Source organism: Eleginops maclovinus, chromosome 12 (assembly GCF_036324505.1).
Source record: "Eleginops maclovinus isolate JMC-PN-2008 ecotype Puerto Natales chromosome 12, JC_Emac_rtc_rv5, whole genome shotgun sequence".
Classification (NCBI taxonomy): domain Eukaryota; kingdom Metazoa; phylum Chordata; class Actinopteri; order Perciformes; family Eleginopidae; genus Eleginops; species Eleginops maclovinus.
The window spans coordinates 28,908,870-28,926,590 of NC_086360.1; the positions used below are offsets into that span (position 1 = coordinate 28,908,870).

The following is a 17,721-nucleotide window of genomic DNA, read 5'->3' on the forward strand; positions in this document are numbered from 1 at the left end:
TGATGCACCTGCTTTACTGTTTTACCAGTACCTGTTAACCCCGTGTTCATTATTTTATATAATATTAAGCTTTATTTATATTAATCATCATGAATATGTTATAATAACCCTGCTAGCTCAGTGGACCCTACATCAGTTGGTGCCCCGTGTGAGGCCATGCCCCAAACAGCAACCTTCACCCTGGAAACTTTACCGTGTTAAAAAAGATGTGTCGGTGAAATGCATGCGGAGTTTGCCAGCTCTTGTTGTCTTTTAACAGCCGTGCAAGTAATGATCAAAATCTGTGCTGGAATTACAGGAGGAAGTTGGGGTCAATAATTAATATACTTTAAACGGAGGTGTCAAACTCAGGGCGAGCGCTCACAGAGAATGCAGTACGTTGATCATGAGGTTTAATGCAGGTTTATAGAAGTACGTTCCCAAAACTACATGTCCCACAATGCCTCTGTTTTGTTAACCACTTAATATCAGTCGTTTCTCCGAGTCAGCGACAGAACCACAGGAACACAATGTTATTATTCCAATGTTTCTATTTATTTTGGATCCCGTCACACACAAATCAGAAATGAACAACAATTGAAAAAGACAGAATCACTGAAACAGGAAAGGTGAAACTAAGCCGGCGTAAAGATCTGAAGTCCTTCATCACGTGAACAGAACTCTTCCTCTGATTGGCTCTAAATCTAACTCCATATTAATGGAGATGATGGAGATACAGGACTCTCACGAGCTCTGCTGGTACTCACGTGTTTGTCTCTTGATAAAGACTTGAACTGAGAGCATGTGCTTCAGTTTGATAAAGGTGGACTGTGAAAACTAAGAGGATAATGTCTCACTGAATAACAAGAATCAAAACTAAACAGAAGCAGCTTCAGATTTAAATTCAGTGAATGTCTCTGAGAAATGAACTCCATCGTAGATATGATGCTCCTGTTTCTCTACCTGCTCTGTCCCACTGTCACACACACCTTCCCTGGTAATATCTGCACTGGATCCACAGTGTAAATGTATGGAAACATCCTCTCAGTGAAAGTGTGTGTGAAGGTGTGTATGTGTGTGTTAGTGTCAGCATCAGAGAACGACAGCTTTCCTCTGTCCCAGTCCAGATTCACTCTGACCCTCTGGAGCTCCTTCTGCAGGAGGAGAGGAGAGTCTGGATCTGATGGAGACTCTGCTGAGTATTCACCTTTATAAAACCATATGCTCCATAATCCAGACTCTATGTCTCCCTTCCTCTGGACAGACTCTGCTAACACACCCAGTCCCCAGTATCTACTGTCTCCAACCTGGACATCCCAGCTGTGAGTCCCTGAGTTAAAGCCCTCAGAGCCCAGGACAGAGAAGGAGAACCAATCAACCCTCTCTGGATTATCAGGAAGTTTCTGTCTCCCTCCTCGTCTCACTCTGGTCAGATCTTCAGACAGGATGAAGTATGGATCAGCAGTGTTTGGGTCCAGGATGAGAGGAGAGTAGGACACCATGTCCTCCATCTTGCTCCAGATGTTGAAGCTGAGGTTGCCCAGGTGTTTGGCCTGGTCTATCAGAGCCCCTGAGGGCAGCTGTGGATCCTCCAGCAGGGGGCGCTGCAGCCTCTCCACTGCAGCCTTGTAGTTGTGCAGGAAGGAGACGTCTTCAGCTCTCAGCTCCTCCTCTGTGTCTCTGACTGTGTGTGAAAGAGCTGCTATCTCTCTGCTCACAGCCTCCATCATCCTCCTCTTCTGCTCCTCTTCCTCCCTCAGTGCAGCCATCCTGGCCTCCTCTTCCTCTTCTAGAAACTGGTGAAGCTTCTTAAACTGCTCCTTAATCTGCAGCTCTGTGTGTCGGGCCTGGACCTTCAGGTGTCCTGCTGTCTGATCAAACTTCACTTTAACTCCTTCAAAAGTCTTTAACTTCTTCTTGAAGGGTTTCAGAGTTTCCTGAAGCTCCTTCTTGTGTTGTCGTGCAGCTTCATCGATGGGTCTGAATCTGTGGTCGGTGTGTTTCTCTGAATCTCTGCAGACGAGACACACTGGCTGCTGATGGTCCAGACAGAAGAGTCTGAGTCTCTCAGAGTGCAGACTGCAGAGAGCCTCTGGAGATCTCTGATCTCTCTCCTGCAGAAAACCCTCACACAGGTTCTTCAACACCAGGTTACAGGGAGGTTCTGCTCTTGAAGATCTTCTCTTACAGACTGGACACTCTCGTGTTGGTTTCTGTCTCCACCACTTCTTCAGACAGGCTCTACAGAAGCTGTGGCTGCAGGACAGATGAACAGGATCTCTAAAGACTTCCCAACAGACCGGACAGCAGAGATCCTCCTCTGATCTGGAAGCCATGTTGTCTCTGAGTGAAGCTGAAAAAACAGCAGACAGGAAGTACATTCAGTCATGGCTTCTCAAACTAAGTCAGCAGCTATAGAGCCATCAGCTTTCTACCTGCTGCAGAACAGCTGGTGTCACAGCTCAGCAGCAACAACCCACTCCACCCTATGCAGTCTGGATTCAGGAGCAATGGTTCTACTGAGACTGCATGTTGTTTCCTCTTGAAGGAATCAAGGCTGCATTGGACAAAGGAAGGAGCAGTTTCTCCTGACCTCCATAAAGCATTTGACACAGTAAGTCATCCAAAGCCTTTATCACAGCTGTTCCAGCTATCAGTGAGCTCTCTGAAATGGGTACGGGTTTTATCTGGTCGTTCTGAACGAGTCGGAATAAATAACAAACTGTCATCAACCAAACCACGCTCACTGGGAGTGCCACAAGGCTCTATGTGGGGGCCGTTGTTGTTCAGCATATATGAAGGATCCCCCCCCCCCCCGCCCGTACTGAGTGGCGTTTAGAGTCAGACTCACCTTCAGGGTGGGGGGGTCAGCAGGGGTGTAGCTTCCTCTTGTCTCTCCTGTAGCTGAACTCAGAGGAAGGTGTTAGTTTGGTCTGAAGGTGAATCTGTCTGTCTTTCAGTCTGTCTGTCTCTCTGCAGGGAGGAACAAGAACTAACTGGTTCCTGGTTTGTCTCTCTGTTCACCTGTAACACTCAGGTGAGTCTCATACCAGAAACACCACCCGCACCTCTACAGCTCTCAGTTAACTGGTTAAACTTCATTTAATCTGTGCAGTACGGAACATTTTAACCCCCACAGAGCTCCTAGAATATCCTTCAGCTACTTTTCATTCAAAGTCTATTTTTGGCTGTTCTTATTTTGAAGTCAGTTTTTGGTCTCTCTTATGGCCCTGGAGGTGAGGTGAAGTCATGTGACCGTGCTGTAGTTCCTTTATAGCCCAACATTAGCCTCCTTTAGCTTAGCGGTGGTGAGGTGAAGTCATGTGACCGTGCTGTAGTTCCTTTATAGCCCAACATTAGCCTCCTTTAGCTTAGCGGTGGTGACGTGAAGTCATGTGACCGTGCTGTAGTTCCTTTATAGCCCAACATTAGCCTCCTTTAGCTTAGCGGTGGTGAGGTGAAGTCATGTGACCGTGCTGTAGTTCCTTTATAGCCAGGGCTGGACTGGCTATCTGGCGTACCGGGCAAATCCCGCCAGGCCCTCCAACGTTTTGGGCCTTCCCAGGGCCGGAAACAAAACATACATTATATATATTATATTTTTTATTGATTGTGACGGTAAAAACATGACACATCGTGGCCCATTGGATGCTTCTCTTGAGGCACATTTGGCTAGTCCAATGAAATTCCTTGGTTCTCGAAGGCCCGCCCCTCCCTAGAGGCCCTCACTTGACCCAAGTCATCACCTCAAATGTTGTAAGCGAATGGTGGAGGATAGAGAGGTCGCGAGATGGAGAAACAAAAGAGTGGCCATGAGAAGCGAATGGAAAAGAGAAAGCAAAAACTTAAAGACGACGCAGCAAAATGTGCAAAAATCACCGACTTATTCAAAAGCACAAGCTCGACTTCAGGTTCGGGTAGTGGGGCTGCTGCTGGGGCTGTGGGAGATGATGGGGAACCAGGCAGCTCAACCTCGGGTTCGGGCGGTGGGGCCGCCGGTACAACGACAACGAGCGCACAGGTGGTGGAGAATGTAGAGGAGGAGGAGGCGGAGGAGATGGTGGTTCGAGTAAGCAAGGATATGACCCGCTCCTTGAGTAGCCGGCAGCTCAGGCCCGGGACCTTAAAGAAGCGTCCAGACTCTCTCTCATCACGATGAAGGGCCCTCCGATGAGGTGCATTATGTAGAGTGAGCAGTGACTCAGTCCTCTGGGGCTCAGTTGGCTGTGCAAAGTGGCCGATTTCACAGAAGAGACGACCGGCTTATTAAATGCACACATTAGCACGCTGCATTAGCACGCTGCATTAGCACGCTGCATTAGCACGCGGCATTAGCAACCGCTTTATTTGCTTTTAGTCTCCCACCTGTTCGTCCCACAGTGCTTTTGTCCTTTTTTAGATATAGGAGCAGCAGTTCAAATGTACATTCCTCTACACAGGCCTGAATTAAAAGTCTTACCTGAAGAAACACTCCTCAATGTCAGTTTCGGTAATTTACTGACAAGGATGACGACACCCTGAAACAGAGTAATGCAGCAAGATAAGCTGACAAAGTACAACCGGGCAGCGACAGCAGTGACACTGCCCTCTAGTGGCCGGCGATAAACTCTTCATTACCTAAAAGTACAAAACTAATGGCATTAAAATATACTGTGAAAATCATACTCATTGTGCAAAATGGCCCAATTTCAAAATAATTCAGATTGATTATAATTAGTGTCTCTAACTGTAATTCTGCACTTAGTAAAGATGGGGTTTATTTAGATTAGTTTATATACTGCTTGGTAGCATAACCTTAAATAATACAACATCATTTATACTTCCTACTGATTTGTCCCACCTTCTGCGGTGCCCGGAAACATTAATGACAGCAAGAGGTAGACGTGACGCTTCCTGCATCGCTGAATAAACTCTCCGGATTTTAACATTCATAACATCCATCTTCTACTACAGCACGGCATTCATCACATGCACTTCAGTAATCAAGGGCTGACAAAGTCACTTGATTGAGAGAACAGCTCTGCAGGACATTAACAATAACTTAAACCAATCACCCATCTGTTTTAAAAATACATCACCAGCCACTGTGCTTTGATGACTGTTCAAGTAACTTTGAAACCACTTCATCTGTAATCCCAGAGTTCTGCAGCACACTTGACTGTTAGCAACGAGGCTAATCACTTCAAACAGCACTACTTACCTTTGAGGGTGTTACTCTAATTATTTAAAACATCCGAAAACTAAGAACAAGTCGAACAAAGGCCTGACCCCCCCTGTGCATAAGTCTCTAAAAATTAATTGAGTTTTACCTAAATTGTTATGTATTTGCTTTGCTCTGAGGAACTAATAAAAAACTTAAGACTTCATACAAAAGCAAATGTAAACTGTGTTCAGATAGCAAACGCCAGCTAACTATCTATTAAACTAGCTAGCGAATGTTAAAATTCTACTTAACAAGCTAGCTGGCGAAAAGTTAGCTATCTACTTTACAAGCTAATGTTCGCTACCAATAAAGTATTTATCATATACCTATACAGCAAGGTAACTAGCTATCTGTAAACCTAGTTAGCTATTTATCTATTAAACTTCAAAGCAAAGATTAGCTATTTAAGTAACTAGCTTAAGTTAGCTACCTATCTAACAAGGTAACTAGCTAATGTAAGCTATCTATCTGTAAACCTAGCTAGCAGACATTAGCTATCTATCTATTAAACTTCCTAGTGGACTTTAGCTATGTAGTCATCTAGCTAACGTTAGCTACCTAACAAGGTAACTAGCTAATGTTAGCATTCTATTTGTAAACCTAGCTAGCAGACCTTAGGCTATCTGTATTAAACTACTAAGCGGATGTTAGCTCTCTAAGTATCTAGCTTATTTTAGCTATCTACTGTATCTTACAAGGTCACTAGCTAATCTAAGCTATCTATCTGTGAACCTATCCAGCAGGCGTTAGCTATCTATTAAACGTCCAAGCTAACATTAGCTATCTAAGTAGTTAACTAGCTTACGTTAGCCCTCTATGTATTAAACTAGCTAGCAAATGCTACCTATCTAGCTAGCTTGCTCCATATTAGAGGCTGTCATCATTTCGAATTATAATTATTATTGAACACCCTAAGGTCGGCCTTACAGTGTGGACCTGCATCCACCATTCTGATGGTGAGAGTAATTGTAAAAACATTACTGAACAGTTTGTAGACAACCACGCTGTACCTTGGAGAACCACCACAGAACAAGGTCATGTGGAAGCGCCCAGAACAGGCAAAGCGTTCAGCGAATAAACAAGCTGCGAAGCTTCGAGAAGTTTGGTTTTCTTGCAAGACAAAGACATCCAGAAATCTATCCAGTAGGCCTATCATATCAAGTGTTAGGGGACAGAAACAAGGAAAAGAGACATTTAACATAACTGTAATAACTGAAGACCACATGTACGTATATTTGAACTGGGAATACACTGTATTTAATTTGGGGGTTGGCTGATGCGCTTCCTGCAGTGTGTTCGAAGGGTCTGATTAATAGAGTACACTGGCAGCGTCTCGACAGAAATAAACAGCATACTGTGTCTCGAACAGCCAGCTGGGCCTCTCTCATAAAGCACACATAGGGAGACTCGCTCCATCATTAAATGCTCTTCTGCTACCAGGACAAAGCTGTGTCTGCCTCAGTAGATTGAGGGATTTATCTTTTCAATACAAAGCACCCATAAAACCTCAGAGGGAATATGTCTGACCTAAGCAAAACCTTCAAAAGATTTAGATGAGCCTTTGAAAAGCTGCCCCCCCCCCAAAAAAGAGGTTTTTAAATAGAAGTGAAGTAGTTTGGACAGGGATTGTGGCAGGAAACTGCTCCCAGCATGCACTCTGGCAGCAGGATGCAGTCAGTGATTGACAGGACCACAGGGAGAAATATGGATGTCTGCAGCGAATATGGGGAGGAATAAAGCACGTGAAAAGCACATCTGGTGGTCCGGATCAAACACTGGCAGTGCTCAAGTGTTTCCCAGGTGACAGGTAGGTCCTCATGTTATCTATTTTGTTATTAGTTATTTTATGTAAAGATGTACAGATTTCTTTATTGCACATTTTTATTTTAACTGCTGGTGTTGTATATGTTTTTAATTTGTGTATTTCTGTGCAATATCTGACTCAGCTTCAAGACATGAAGACACTATTATTTTCCACTTCTCTCTGACGCAGGATTTACACCGGAAAGTGGTCGGGGCTTGATTTGGACAGGAAGTGGCGTTAGCGCCTCGTGCTGCATTTATCTAGAAAAAATATAGCTCTTTTATTTGATCTTTTACTTGCACCTTAGTTCACTTTCTTACGTTATATAAATCTAATTATTTAGAGGTGTTATTGCACATCTACACCTTAAGTTCCTGGTCTAGATTCTCTTTTTTATTCTATCTTATTTTATATTGAAACGTTTTTACTCCTATTTCAATGAACTGTGCAGCTTTAATAGCTAGTAAACTAAATACGTTTGCAGCGGGGTCTTATGTGTCTCTCTTATTCCTGTAAGGATGAACTCTTCACATCTACAGGCGAGAACATGAGAGCCGCTCAGTCCATCGAAGGGTCTCATTACCACGCTGTGATCAGAATACGTAACGCGAACACTGGAGACGTCTGCTTTACTGCGACCCCCCCCCCCACTTCATCCTCATTTAAACTCCCTTCGAGTCCTGCCGCTCCCTCAGCGCGGAGCGGAGGACATCACTACACACTGACTCTGCAGAGGAGGACAAACAGAGAGGGCTTTTATACGAGCAGGGAGCTAAATGATAGACTCCCTCTCCCCAGAGAGCAGACTCCTAATAGAGAAGCTTCTGGAAACACACCCTCAGGCGTAACACAGAGACGTCTGACACACAGCCTGCAGGTACGCTCACACTGTATTGTAGACGTCTTGCAGAGTCTACTGTTTGTAGATTCAAAGCTTTTTGAATAGTCTTGTTTTCCTTATTATTGGTTCTGTTCGCAATTAATCAATTAACCAATTAACCAAGTTTGACCCCAACTTCCTCCTGTAGTATCATAGGAGCATTTGTCCTGCGTAGTGCACATTAGACAGAGGGCAATCACAGTATGAGGAACTACCATACGAGTATATGTAGTGCACATTAGACAGAGGGCAATCACAGCAGCTTTGTCGGACTTCATGCCAATAATTCAGACATCATCCCTCTGATTTCTGTCACCAGTTTGTCATGCATCTCTTTATCACAACACCACACATGTTCTTCTTTTATTTCCCCCAAAATACAAGTATTTTACAGCACTAGTGTAAAAGCTTCTTTGAGGCACTGGGAATTGCTATATATATTAACTAAGCTGAACCTTACCAGCATCAAATGTGGAATAATCCACCTCTGAAAGTAGTTCCCAACCAATGCATCATTTAGAACATGCAGTGTTGTCCATCTATGAGGAGAGGACACAGCCTGTAATACAACATGTGATGTGTGAGCTGTTATTAATTACTGTTCTCTCAGGTTCTGCTTTTACAAAACGACATCTGATATGTTGTGTGCAGGTGACAGCATTCCTCTTCACGTTGTGTTTCAGTGAGATAACGTATCGCTGAGAGGTGAAGGTCCCGTTGAGCGTCACTGACTAATCTCTGGAGGTGTGAGGGAGTAACATCAGGAGAAGGTGAGACGCAGGACGGGACGGCGACAGACAGACGGATGCTGGAGAGGATATTTGTGAAAACTCACCTTGCCTCCCCGTGATTGATCACCATGTACATCTCGCAGGACGTGTTCTCAGCCACGGCTCCGTGAGGCACCAGCAGACGGACCCCTGCAAACACAGAGACAAACAAGTGTGAGAATAAAGACGGTACATGCAGAGGGTAGGAGGCTGTGGTCTCAGCTGGCATAGGCATTAAACTGTACTGTTTATGTATGCACCACAGACACCAAGGCTAACGCCTCGTCTCTGTAAACCTACTTCTTTCTAGGACTAATACAACATAGTTCTAGTTATTCAGATCCAGCAACGCTCGCTTCACTTTTGAACAACGCAACATTTCTCCAGGAGCTTCCGGAGGTAACTCCTCGACTCTGACAGAGCTCATCTCTCCGGGACTCGAGAGGCTCCTCTCTGCAGAGATGAGAGCGAATCAAAACCTGCGTTTACAATCAAAGGCTCACAGAAGCAGGGGGAGGAGGGGGGATAAAGGTGTCTTCTAGCAGCTGAATATTCTGTAATGCCTCAGTCATCTCTGGGATGGGACTTTAAGGTGTTTGCTGTCAGTGGAAAATGAAGCTGTGTTACAATGAGTGGAGAAACCTGACGGTGCTTCATTCAGTCGGGACATTAACTGGATTCAGAGCGTTGTTTCTAAAGTCATGCACTATTCAAAAGGACATTTTAACCACATAAGGAATGATGATTCTCTTCACTTCAAGAAAAAACAACTAGCATCAAATATTCTGTTGTGCGAGTGGAATATGGTTTTGCTATCCCACCTCCATATGGCAGGCAGTGTCATGAGCACTGCTCCGTGCCGCAGCTGCTCTCGACTGTGTGACTCCTCCGCTGATTTCACTTCACCTCCTCGAGGACTGAGGACTGTTGACCCGCTGACAGCGCTACACCGCTCCATGGTAACTCCTCTAATCCGCGCTTTGTGTCGGCGCGACTTGACTACAGCGTGACCTCGTCTGCAGCCAAGAGCGCCGAGCGCACGCAGGAATAACAAACAGCTAGCAGCGCCGCCGCGGAGCTCAGCAGCAGCTTATATATACATTCATCAGGGTTTCATGCGGGGGCAGTAATGGATAGTATGGATCCACAACAGATGCACAAACCTTGACAAGCTGAGGCTGTTCTTTATGGATTTAGGGTTAGGGTTAGTCCTTGGTTGGATTTATCGTCCGTTTTTCAGCAGGATTACTGGAAAATGATTTCCCTGATTCTAACAAAATTTGGTGGAAGTGTGAAGCATAAACTAAGGAAGCACATCTTCCACCGTGGAGTCGATACGAATCACAGGGCAGATTCACGCCTTATTTTAGACTAATGGAAACGGCACTCAAATCAGGATGCATTTTGGTTCTTCTATACTTATCTAGGGACTACTTCTTTGGAGGAAAGTAGTCCCAGTCTGGTTTTTTTTAATGTCTTCTCACCTAACTAATAGTTTGGAACACATACCCTCAGATAATATTGAGGCGGTGCTGTTTCTACTTCCTGTTACACTCACCGGAGTTGGGCACCACCAGGCGGCCCCCGGTGGGCCCGAACACGCCGCTGGTCCTCAGCTGCTTCCCCGTGCTGAGGGGCCCGTTCAGCGTCAGCAGGCCCTTCTTGCGCCGGTCCGCGGTGCCGCTGTAGTCGCAGCTCGGGTCCCGCGGGAAGGTGTCGGCGGGGGGGGCTTTGGCTCGGAACTCGGCCCGCTCGGCCACGCCCAGCGACACCATGAAGGAGCTCTGCACTTTGACCTTGATGTCCGGCAGCGGGTCGAACAGCTCCTTGTCGGCGGCGTCCTGGAAGCAGAGGGGGGTGCTGTAGGGCCGGCCCACCGTCAGGTCCGGAGGCATGGAGGAGTTCAGCAGCAGAGGGTTCCCTGCGGACACACGGGGAAATGCGCTCAGTACCCTGATGTAGTCTCTGTGTGCTGCAGACCCCTCCCTTACATTTCTAACATGACACGCTGGGGGTCTCAACATGTCCGGGGTCGCAGCAGGACTCTGTGAGCTGCAGACATAATGTCCTGCTCGGATCAGAGCAATGTGACCGGGCAGGAGACCAGAGGTGATGTGGTTGGGGGGGGCTCTGACCTGGACACAAGGTGGGTGGGGGGGGTTACGACGTTAAGACCCGGACACAAGGTGGGGTCGCTGAGTCACGGTCAGGTGGGGGCCGCTGGATTTAATTACCAGTCACACACACAGCTGGATCTCCATAATCCATCTGCTGGAGTCAGCTCCTCCTGACGGACAGGGGGGGGGGACTGCTCTGTAAATGAGAGGAGCTCCCAGTGTGCAGGGGGGGGGTGCCGCCGCCGCTGCCAAGATAACAGACGAGTCGCAGAGTCCTTGCTGCCCAGCTGCTGCAGGGCGGGGGGGTAATGTCGGTTTATTTTTAGGGGGATCGTTAATTACCGGAGGCGTGATGAGTGAGGGGGCACTGGGGGGTGGGGTTGGGGTGGGGGGTGGAGGTGTTGTTTTTCAAAACTTTGCTTTTCCCTGTTGCTTTTGTCTGCCTCTGCTTCTTTAATTAAAACATGTCTGCAGATAATCGGTATCGGTTCATCTGGTGATTCATTTCTGGATTACTGAATGAAACTAAAGGGTACACTAGACTAGAACCAGCGGGCTTTGGGAGGGGTCACCTTCGATCCTGGAGGTTGAGGCGAGACACTGAGATAATATACGGCTCTATTCCCTGGATCTCTCCCCTGGGGGTGGCTTAATGTGTATAATACCTCAATTATACACAACGTATGTGAACTTTGCTCCAGATGGATGAAATACAACCTTAAACACTCTTCGATTGTTCTGTGGGACATAAAAGCTGAAAATGTATTAGCTTTATAGAATCGCTGTAAAAGAACCGTGAACATAACGAGTGCTTTTAGACTTTACATTTAGGGAAGGACTCGGGTCACGTGTAAAGAACATTTACTCAAGTTCAATCCGGAGTTACATTTACATGTCATGCTACTCAGCCTATCATGTTCAATGTGTTGGAGCGAAGCCAATAGGAGCGCCAGTGTTACATAGTGATGTCACTATGTTCCGGAAGTAACACAGGAGACTGACGGAGGCGTTTCTGGGCCTCTACCTCTATAGACACATTTAAGTTGAACGCATTAAATGCACTGAATTATTACCTGATACTGTCATGTGACATTTGTTGACATAATACATTTAATGAAAGTCAACGCTCAGTTTCCCTCTGCGTACCTTCAGCTTAGTATCCATAATAACCAGTACCTGGGACCATAATAACCAGTACCTGGGACCATAATAACCAGTACCTGGGACCATAATAACCAGTACCTGGGACTCTCCCTCTGAGTCCGGTGGAGAGCTGGCCTCTTAAAACAGGATTTATGACCTGCACAATGTAGCTCCTCACACCAATACAACCACACTGACGGTGGGGGGGGGTTAGATATGAGGCGTGGACCCCCCCCCCCCCCCCCCACGAAGGCTATCACTCGTGCTAACCCAGAAACGTCAGCGACAGAGATCCTGCAGCGAGGCAGAAAGTGGATTGATGGTCCTCACACTTATCCAGTAGGGGTCAGGGAGGTGTAATCTGAAAGGGGGGGTGGGGGTCGGCAGTATGACAGGCTAATGTGTGGTCTGCAGCAAGGTGGATGGGGGGGTGGGGGGATTGATTTTCTGCAGCTTGACAATAACAAAGAAACATGTCTGTGAAAGAAGAGCTCCTCTCACTGATAATGGAGGGATAAATCCTGCGGCTGCTACACGCTAGCAATCCCCCCCCCCCCCCCCCCCTTACCTTGTCTGGTGGTCTTGAAGTTGAAGGACTGGAAGCCCCCAGTGAGTGCGGAGGAGTCGATGACGTCGACACCGTACTCGCTGTGGTTCTTCCTGTACAACATCACCGCCACCACCAGGATGGCCACTGTGATGATGCCGGCCCCGAGGCCCGAGTACAGAGCCACGTCGTTGGAGCTGTCCATACCTGGAGACACGGGACAGAAACAGGTGTACAGTTAGAGACGCTACACACTGATATACACCTGAACCTCAGCAGGAGAGGACTCTTTAAAGTAGAGACGCTACATACTGATATACACCTGAACCTCAGCAGGAGAGGACTCTTTAAAGTAGAGACTCTACATACTGATATACACCTGAACATCAGCAGGAGAGGACTCTTTAAAGTAGAGACACTACATACTGATATACACCTGAACATCAGCAGGAGAGGACTCTTTAAAGTAGAGACTCTACATACTGATATACACCTGAACATCAGCAGGAGAGGACTCTTTAAAGTAGAGACTCTACATACTGATATACACCTGAACATCAGCAGGAGAGGACTCTTTAAAGTAGAGACACTACATACTGATATACACCTGAACATCAGCAGGAGAGGACTCTTTAAAGTAGAGACACTACATACTGATATACACCTGAACATCAGCAGGAGAGGACTCTTTAAAGTAGAGACACTACATACTGATATACACCTGAACATCAGCAGGAGAGGACTCTTTAAAGTAGAGACTCTACATACTGATATACACCTGAACATCAGCAGGAGAGGACTCTTTAAAGTAGAGAATCTACATACTGATATACACCTGAACATCAGCAGGAGAGGACTCTTTAAAGTAGAGACTCTACATACTGATATACACCTGAACATCAGCAGGAGAGGACTCTTTAAAGTAGAGACACTACATACTGATATACACCTGAACATCAGCAGGAGAGGACTCTTTAAAGTAGAGACTCTACATACTGATATACACCTGAACATCAGCAGGAGAGGACTCTTTAAAGTAGAGACTCTACATACTGATATACACCTGAACATCAGCAGGAGAGGACTCTTTAAAGTAGAGACTCTACACACTGATATACACCTGAACATCAGCAGGAGAGGACTCTTTAAAGTAGAGACACTTTTGTTGGTGCAGAGATGGAGATCACCATCTGCTTTATCTCCGCGTGCTACATTATGCAGATCAGACGAACATGTCCAGCCGTTCCTCTAAACTGTTACACATCCCATTCAAGCTGCTGACATGATGGGGGGGGGGGCTAACTGCCTTTGCACCCAGCAGCCTGGATCTAATGGTGGTGATGGATATCTCAGCGTGAACAGACGCTGAGCCGCTGCACAGGACACGTCTCAAACACCAATCAGAGGGAAATTAATTTAGAGTATTCCTGCAAGGATGATCACACACAGAGTAGAAGTACTCAGATCTTGTACTTGAGTAAAGTAGAAGTACTCAGATCTTGTACTTGAGTAAAGTAGAAGTACTCAGGTCTTGTACTTGAGTAAAGTAGAAGTACTCAGGTCTTGTACTTGAGTAAAGTAGAAGTACTCAGGTCTTGTACTTGAGTAAAGTAGAAGTACTCAGGTCTTGTACTTGAGTAAAGTAGAAGTACTCAGGTCTTGTACTTGAGTAAAGTAGAAGTACTCAGATCTTGTACTTGAGTAAAGTAGAAGTACTCAGGTCTTGTACTTGAGTAAAGTAGAAGTACTCAGGTCTTGTACTTGAGTAAAGTAGAAGTACTCAGATCTTGTACTTGAGTAAAGTAGAAGTACTCAGGTCTTGTACTTGAGTAAAGTAGAAGTACTCAGATCTTGTACTTGAGTAAAGTAGAAGTACTCAGGTCTTGTACTTGAGTAAAGTAGAAGTACTCAGGTCTTGTACTTGAGTAAAGTAGAAGTACCAGAGTGTAGGAATACTCTGTCACAGTGAAAGTATTCTAAATGTTCCTCCAGTGAAAGTAGAAAGTACTCTCCTCTAAATGTACTTAAAGTAGTGACAGTAAAAGTAGTCATTGTCTGATTGGTCCATTTCAGAATAATATCTCTGATATGTTTTATAATGATTGATCATTAAAGTGTTCTCAGAGCTGGTAAAGGTGCAGCTAGTTCTAATGGCTTTGTATACTGCAGGGTAGCTGCTGGATTTACTGCAGGTGAACTACAGTCTGATTTAAGGGAGATCATATTTACCGTTTGTACTTAAATACAGAATGGGAGTAAATGTACTTCCCATCTGATGATGCTGCAGGTAAATGAAACACCTGACATCCTCACAGCCGCTGAACTCCCGGAGTGATTGAGAGCCATCGCAGGACGGTGAGGACGTAAATTGGTCAAATTAGCTCGTTAGCCATAATTAGGAGCCATTAATCGTTCACAACGCAGCACATGTTCACCTGTCACAACCGATCCTCCTCCGCTCAGACTGAAGCCACAGCTGCTGCTTCACGCTTGTCATAAAAAGTTGAATAATGAAACGCGTGAGTCATGAGCGTCCGTGTGTTCAGACGTGAGGGTTGTACTCAATTAGGGTTAATACTGGATCACACCGTACAGTTCAAGCAAGCAGAGATAGCTAAGACCTTAGAATCCTGTGACCCTACAGCCCTTCTATCCTTCATCCCTCCCTCCTTCCTTCACTCCCGACATCCCTTTATCTCTCAAACACTACATCCTTCCCTCCCATCGTCCCTTGGACTCGTCATCCCTTCACTACATCCCTTCTGTCCTCACACCCTTGATCCCTAACTCCCTTCGTCCTTTCATCCCTCTTTCCCTACATTCTTTCAACCATTCATTCCTCCCTCACTTCCTCCCTATATCCATTCCTTGATCCATTCCCCCTCCCTTCCTAGATCATTTACTCCCGAAAGTCTTTCAACCCTTAATCCCTTCCTTCTTCCCCCCACTCTCCCTACATCGTCCCTTGGACCATACATCCCTCTCACCGTCCCTTGGACCATACATCCCTCCCATCGTCCCTTGGACCAAACATCCCTCCCATCGTCCCTTGGACCACCCATCCCTCCCATCGTCCCTTGGACCACCCATCCCTCCCACCGTCCCTTGGACCATACATCCCTGTCATCGTCCCTTGGACCATACATCCCTCCCATTGTCCCTTGAACCATACATCCCTCTCACCGTCCCTTGGACCATACATCCCTCCCATCGTCCCTTGGACCATACATCCCTCCCATCGTCCCTTGGACCATACATCCCTCCCATCGTCCCTTGGACCATACATCCCTTCCATCGTCCCTTGGACCATACATCCCTCCCATCGTCCCTTGGACCATACATCCCTCCCACCGTCCCTTGGACCACCCATCCCTCCCATCGTCCCTTGGACCACACATCCCTCCCATCGTCCCTTGGACCACCCATCCCTCCCATCGTCCCTTGGACCACCCATCCCTCCCATCGTCCCTTGGACCACACATCCCTCCCACCGTCCCTTGGACCATACATCCCTCCCACCGTCCCTTGGACCATACATCCCTCCCATCGTCCCTTGGACCATACATCCCTTCCATCGTCCCTTGGACCATACATCCCTCCCATCGTCCCTTGGACCATACATCCCTCCCACCGTCCCTTGGACCACCCATCCCTCCCATCGTCCCTTGGACCACACATCCCTCCCATCGTCCCTTGGACCACCCATCCCTCCCATCGTCCCTTGGACCACCCATCCCTCCCATCGTCCCTTGGACCACACATCCCTCCCATCGTCCCTTGGACCACACATCCCTCCCACCGTCCCTTGGACCATACATCCCTCCCACCGTCCCTTGGACCATACATCCCTCCCACCGTCCCTTGGACCATACATCCCTTCCATCGTTCCTTGGACCACCCATCCCTCCCATCGTCCCTTGGACCACCCATCCCTCCCATCGTCCCTTGGACCACACATCCCTCCCACCGTCCCTTGGACCATACATCCCTCCCACCGTCCCTTGGACCATACATCCCTCCCATCGTCCCTTGGACTCGTCATCCCTTTATTACATCCCTTCTGTCCTCACACCCTTGATCCCTAACTCCCTTCATCCTTTAATCCCTCCTTTCCTTCATCCTTTCATCCCTCCTTCCCTTCATCCTTTTAACCCGTCATCCCTCCCTTCCTATATCCCTTTGACCCCTCCCTCATCCTCCTTTCCACTTGATTACTGTCCTTGCTGGTGCATGTATCGTGAGTCAGACAACAGTAATAGGAGTGGTGGATCATCAGATGTTCAAAACTAACTTCCATCACTCTTTCTGCTAAACTCAGTGTGTATCATCTCTCAGGGTAGATTCAGGGCAGTGCATGTTAGTGGCCGGGGGAAGATGAAAGAAAGGACTCACTTTGAGGTTTAACATCGTGAAGCAGCTTTCGATCTGCAAAGACAGAGAGATAGACAAAGAGGAGAGAAAGTGGTGATTAAAGTCCGAGCGACTGTCAGGTGACGGCGGGGATTTAGATCTCTGATAATGACCGGTATCTTCACTGTCAGCTAGCTGATAGGGATAGAGGAGGGGAGTGGGCTCATGGACCCCTGATGCACACCATTGAGTGATGAAATAATCATTAAAAGGTAGAAAAGTTCCAGACTTTTTCAAATGCATATGGTGGAAAACGGATTAAACTATCTAGTTTCTAGAAAATACAGCATGAGGCGCTAACGTCACTTCCTGTCTAAATTAGGCCCCGCCCACTCTCAGGTGTAACTCCTGCATCAGAGCGAAGCTGAATATAATAGTGTCTTCTTGTCTTAAAGCTGCTGAGTCATATATCGCACCTCCAACAACAAATAGATCCAGAGCTCCGGTTCCTTTACTTCCTCTCCAGAAAAAAGGAGAGTAAAGAAAGGATCAGAAATCTCAGTCTCAGTGTCAGCCTGCTGCCTGCCACTCGTCCCCCGCAGACCCACCGGACATCCATCCCCTATTTATTCTCCGTAAGCTGTCTCTGCCGTCTGACCAGACATCTGACCCCAGCTCCATATCTCTGGACTCAGTAAACCCTTTCTGACCAGCAGAGAGATGGTTTCCTGGCATCACCCCATTCTGAACCCCTTAAGAGTATTCATCTCATGCTGGTGAGTAAAACATGCAGCGTTGGGAGCGGTGACATTTCATTCCCTTCATCCTTCGGAGTGTGATCCGGCCTGACGTTACAAGATGTCAAGTGAGCATCACATCGACATACATTGCCATGCAGTGTGTGTCAACTACACACACCAACACACCC

At 46.8% G+C, this 17,721-nt stretch overlaps 2 protein-coding genes across 3 annotated transcripts in view; both read right to left on the bottom strand.

The window, feature by feature from the left end:
* unc5db (unc-5 netrin receptor Db) overlaps positions 1 to 17,721 on the bottom strand; it is a 150,189-nt gene that overhangs the window by 18,570 nt on the left and 113,898 nt on the right. The window contains exons 8-11 of one of the 2 annotated variants that reach the window (XM_063896439.1): positions 16,836 to 16,868; positions 12,465 to 12,650; positions 10,195 to 10,557; positions 8,702 to 8,786 (exon numbers count right to left, since the gene is read on the bottom strand). In XM_063896439.1, the coding sequence (XP_063752509.1) occupies positions 8,702 to 8,786; positions 10,195 to 10,557; positions 12,465 to 12,650; positions 16,836 to 16,868 (667 nt within the window). The remainder of the gene's footprint in view (positions 1 to 8,701; positions 8,787 to 10,194; positions 10,558 to 12,464; positions 12,651 to 16,835; positions 16,869 to 17,721) is intronic. The other variant, XM_063896440.1, reaches the window with a different exon arrangement.
* On the bottom strand, positions 625 to 2,330 carry LOC134873055 (nuclear factor 7, brain-like). Its single transcript, XM_063896445.1, has one exon. It carries the CDS (start codon positions 2,313 to 2,315, stop codon positions 939 to 941), a length of 1,377 nt encoding a protein of 458 aa, XP_063752515.1. The 5' UTR covers positions 2,316 to 2,330; the 3' UTR covers positions 625 to 938.

What these genes read in the sequence shown, in the direction of transcription:
- LOC134873055 (XM_063896445.1), bottom strand. Translation starts at nt 2,315, where the DNA reads ATGGCTTCCAGATCAGAGGAGGATCTCTGCTGTCCGGTCTGTTGGGAA.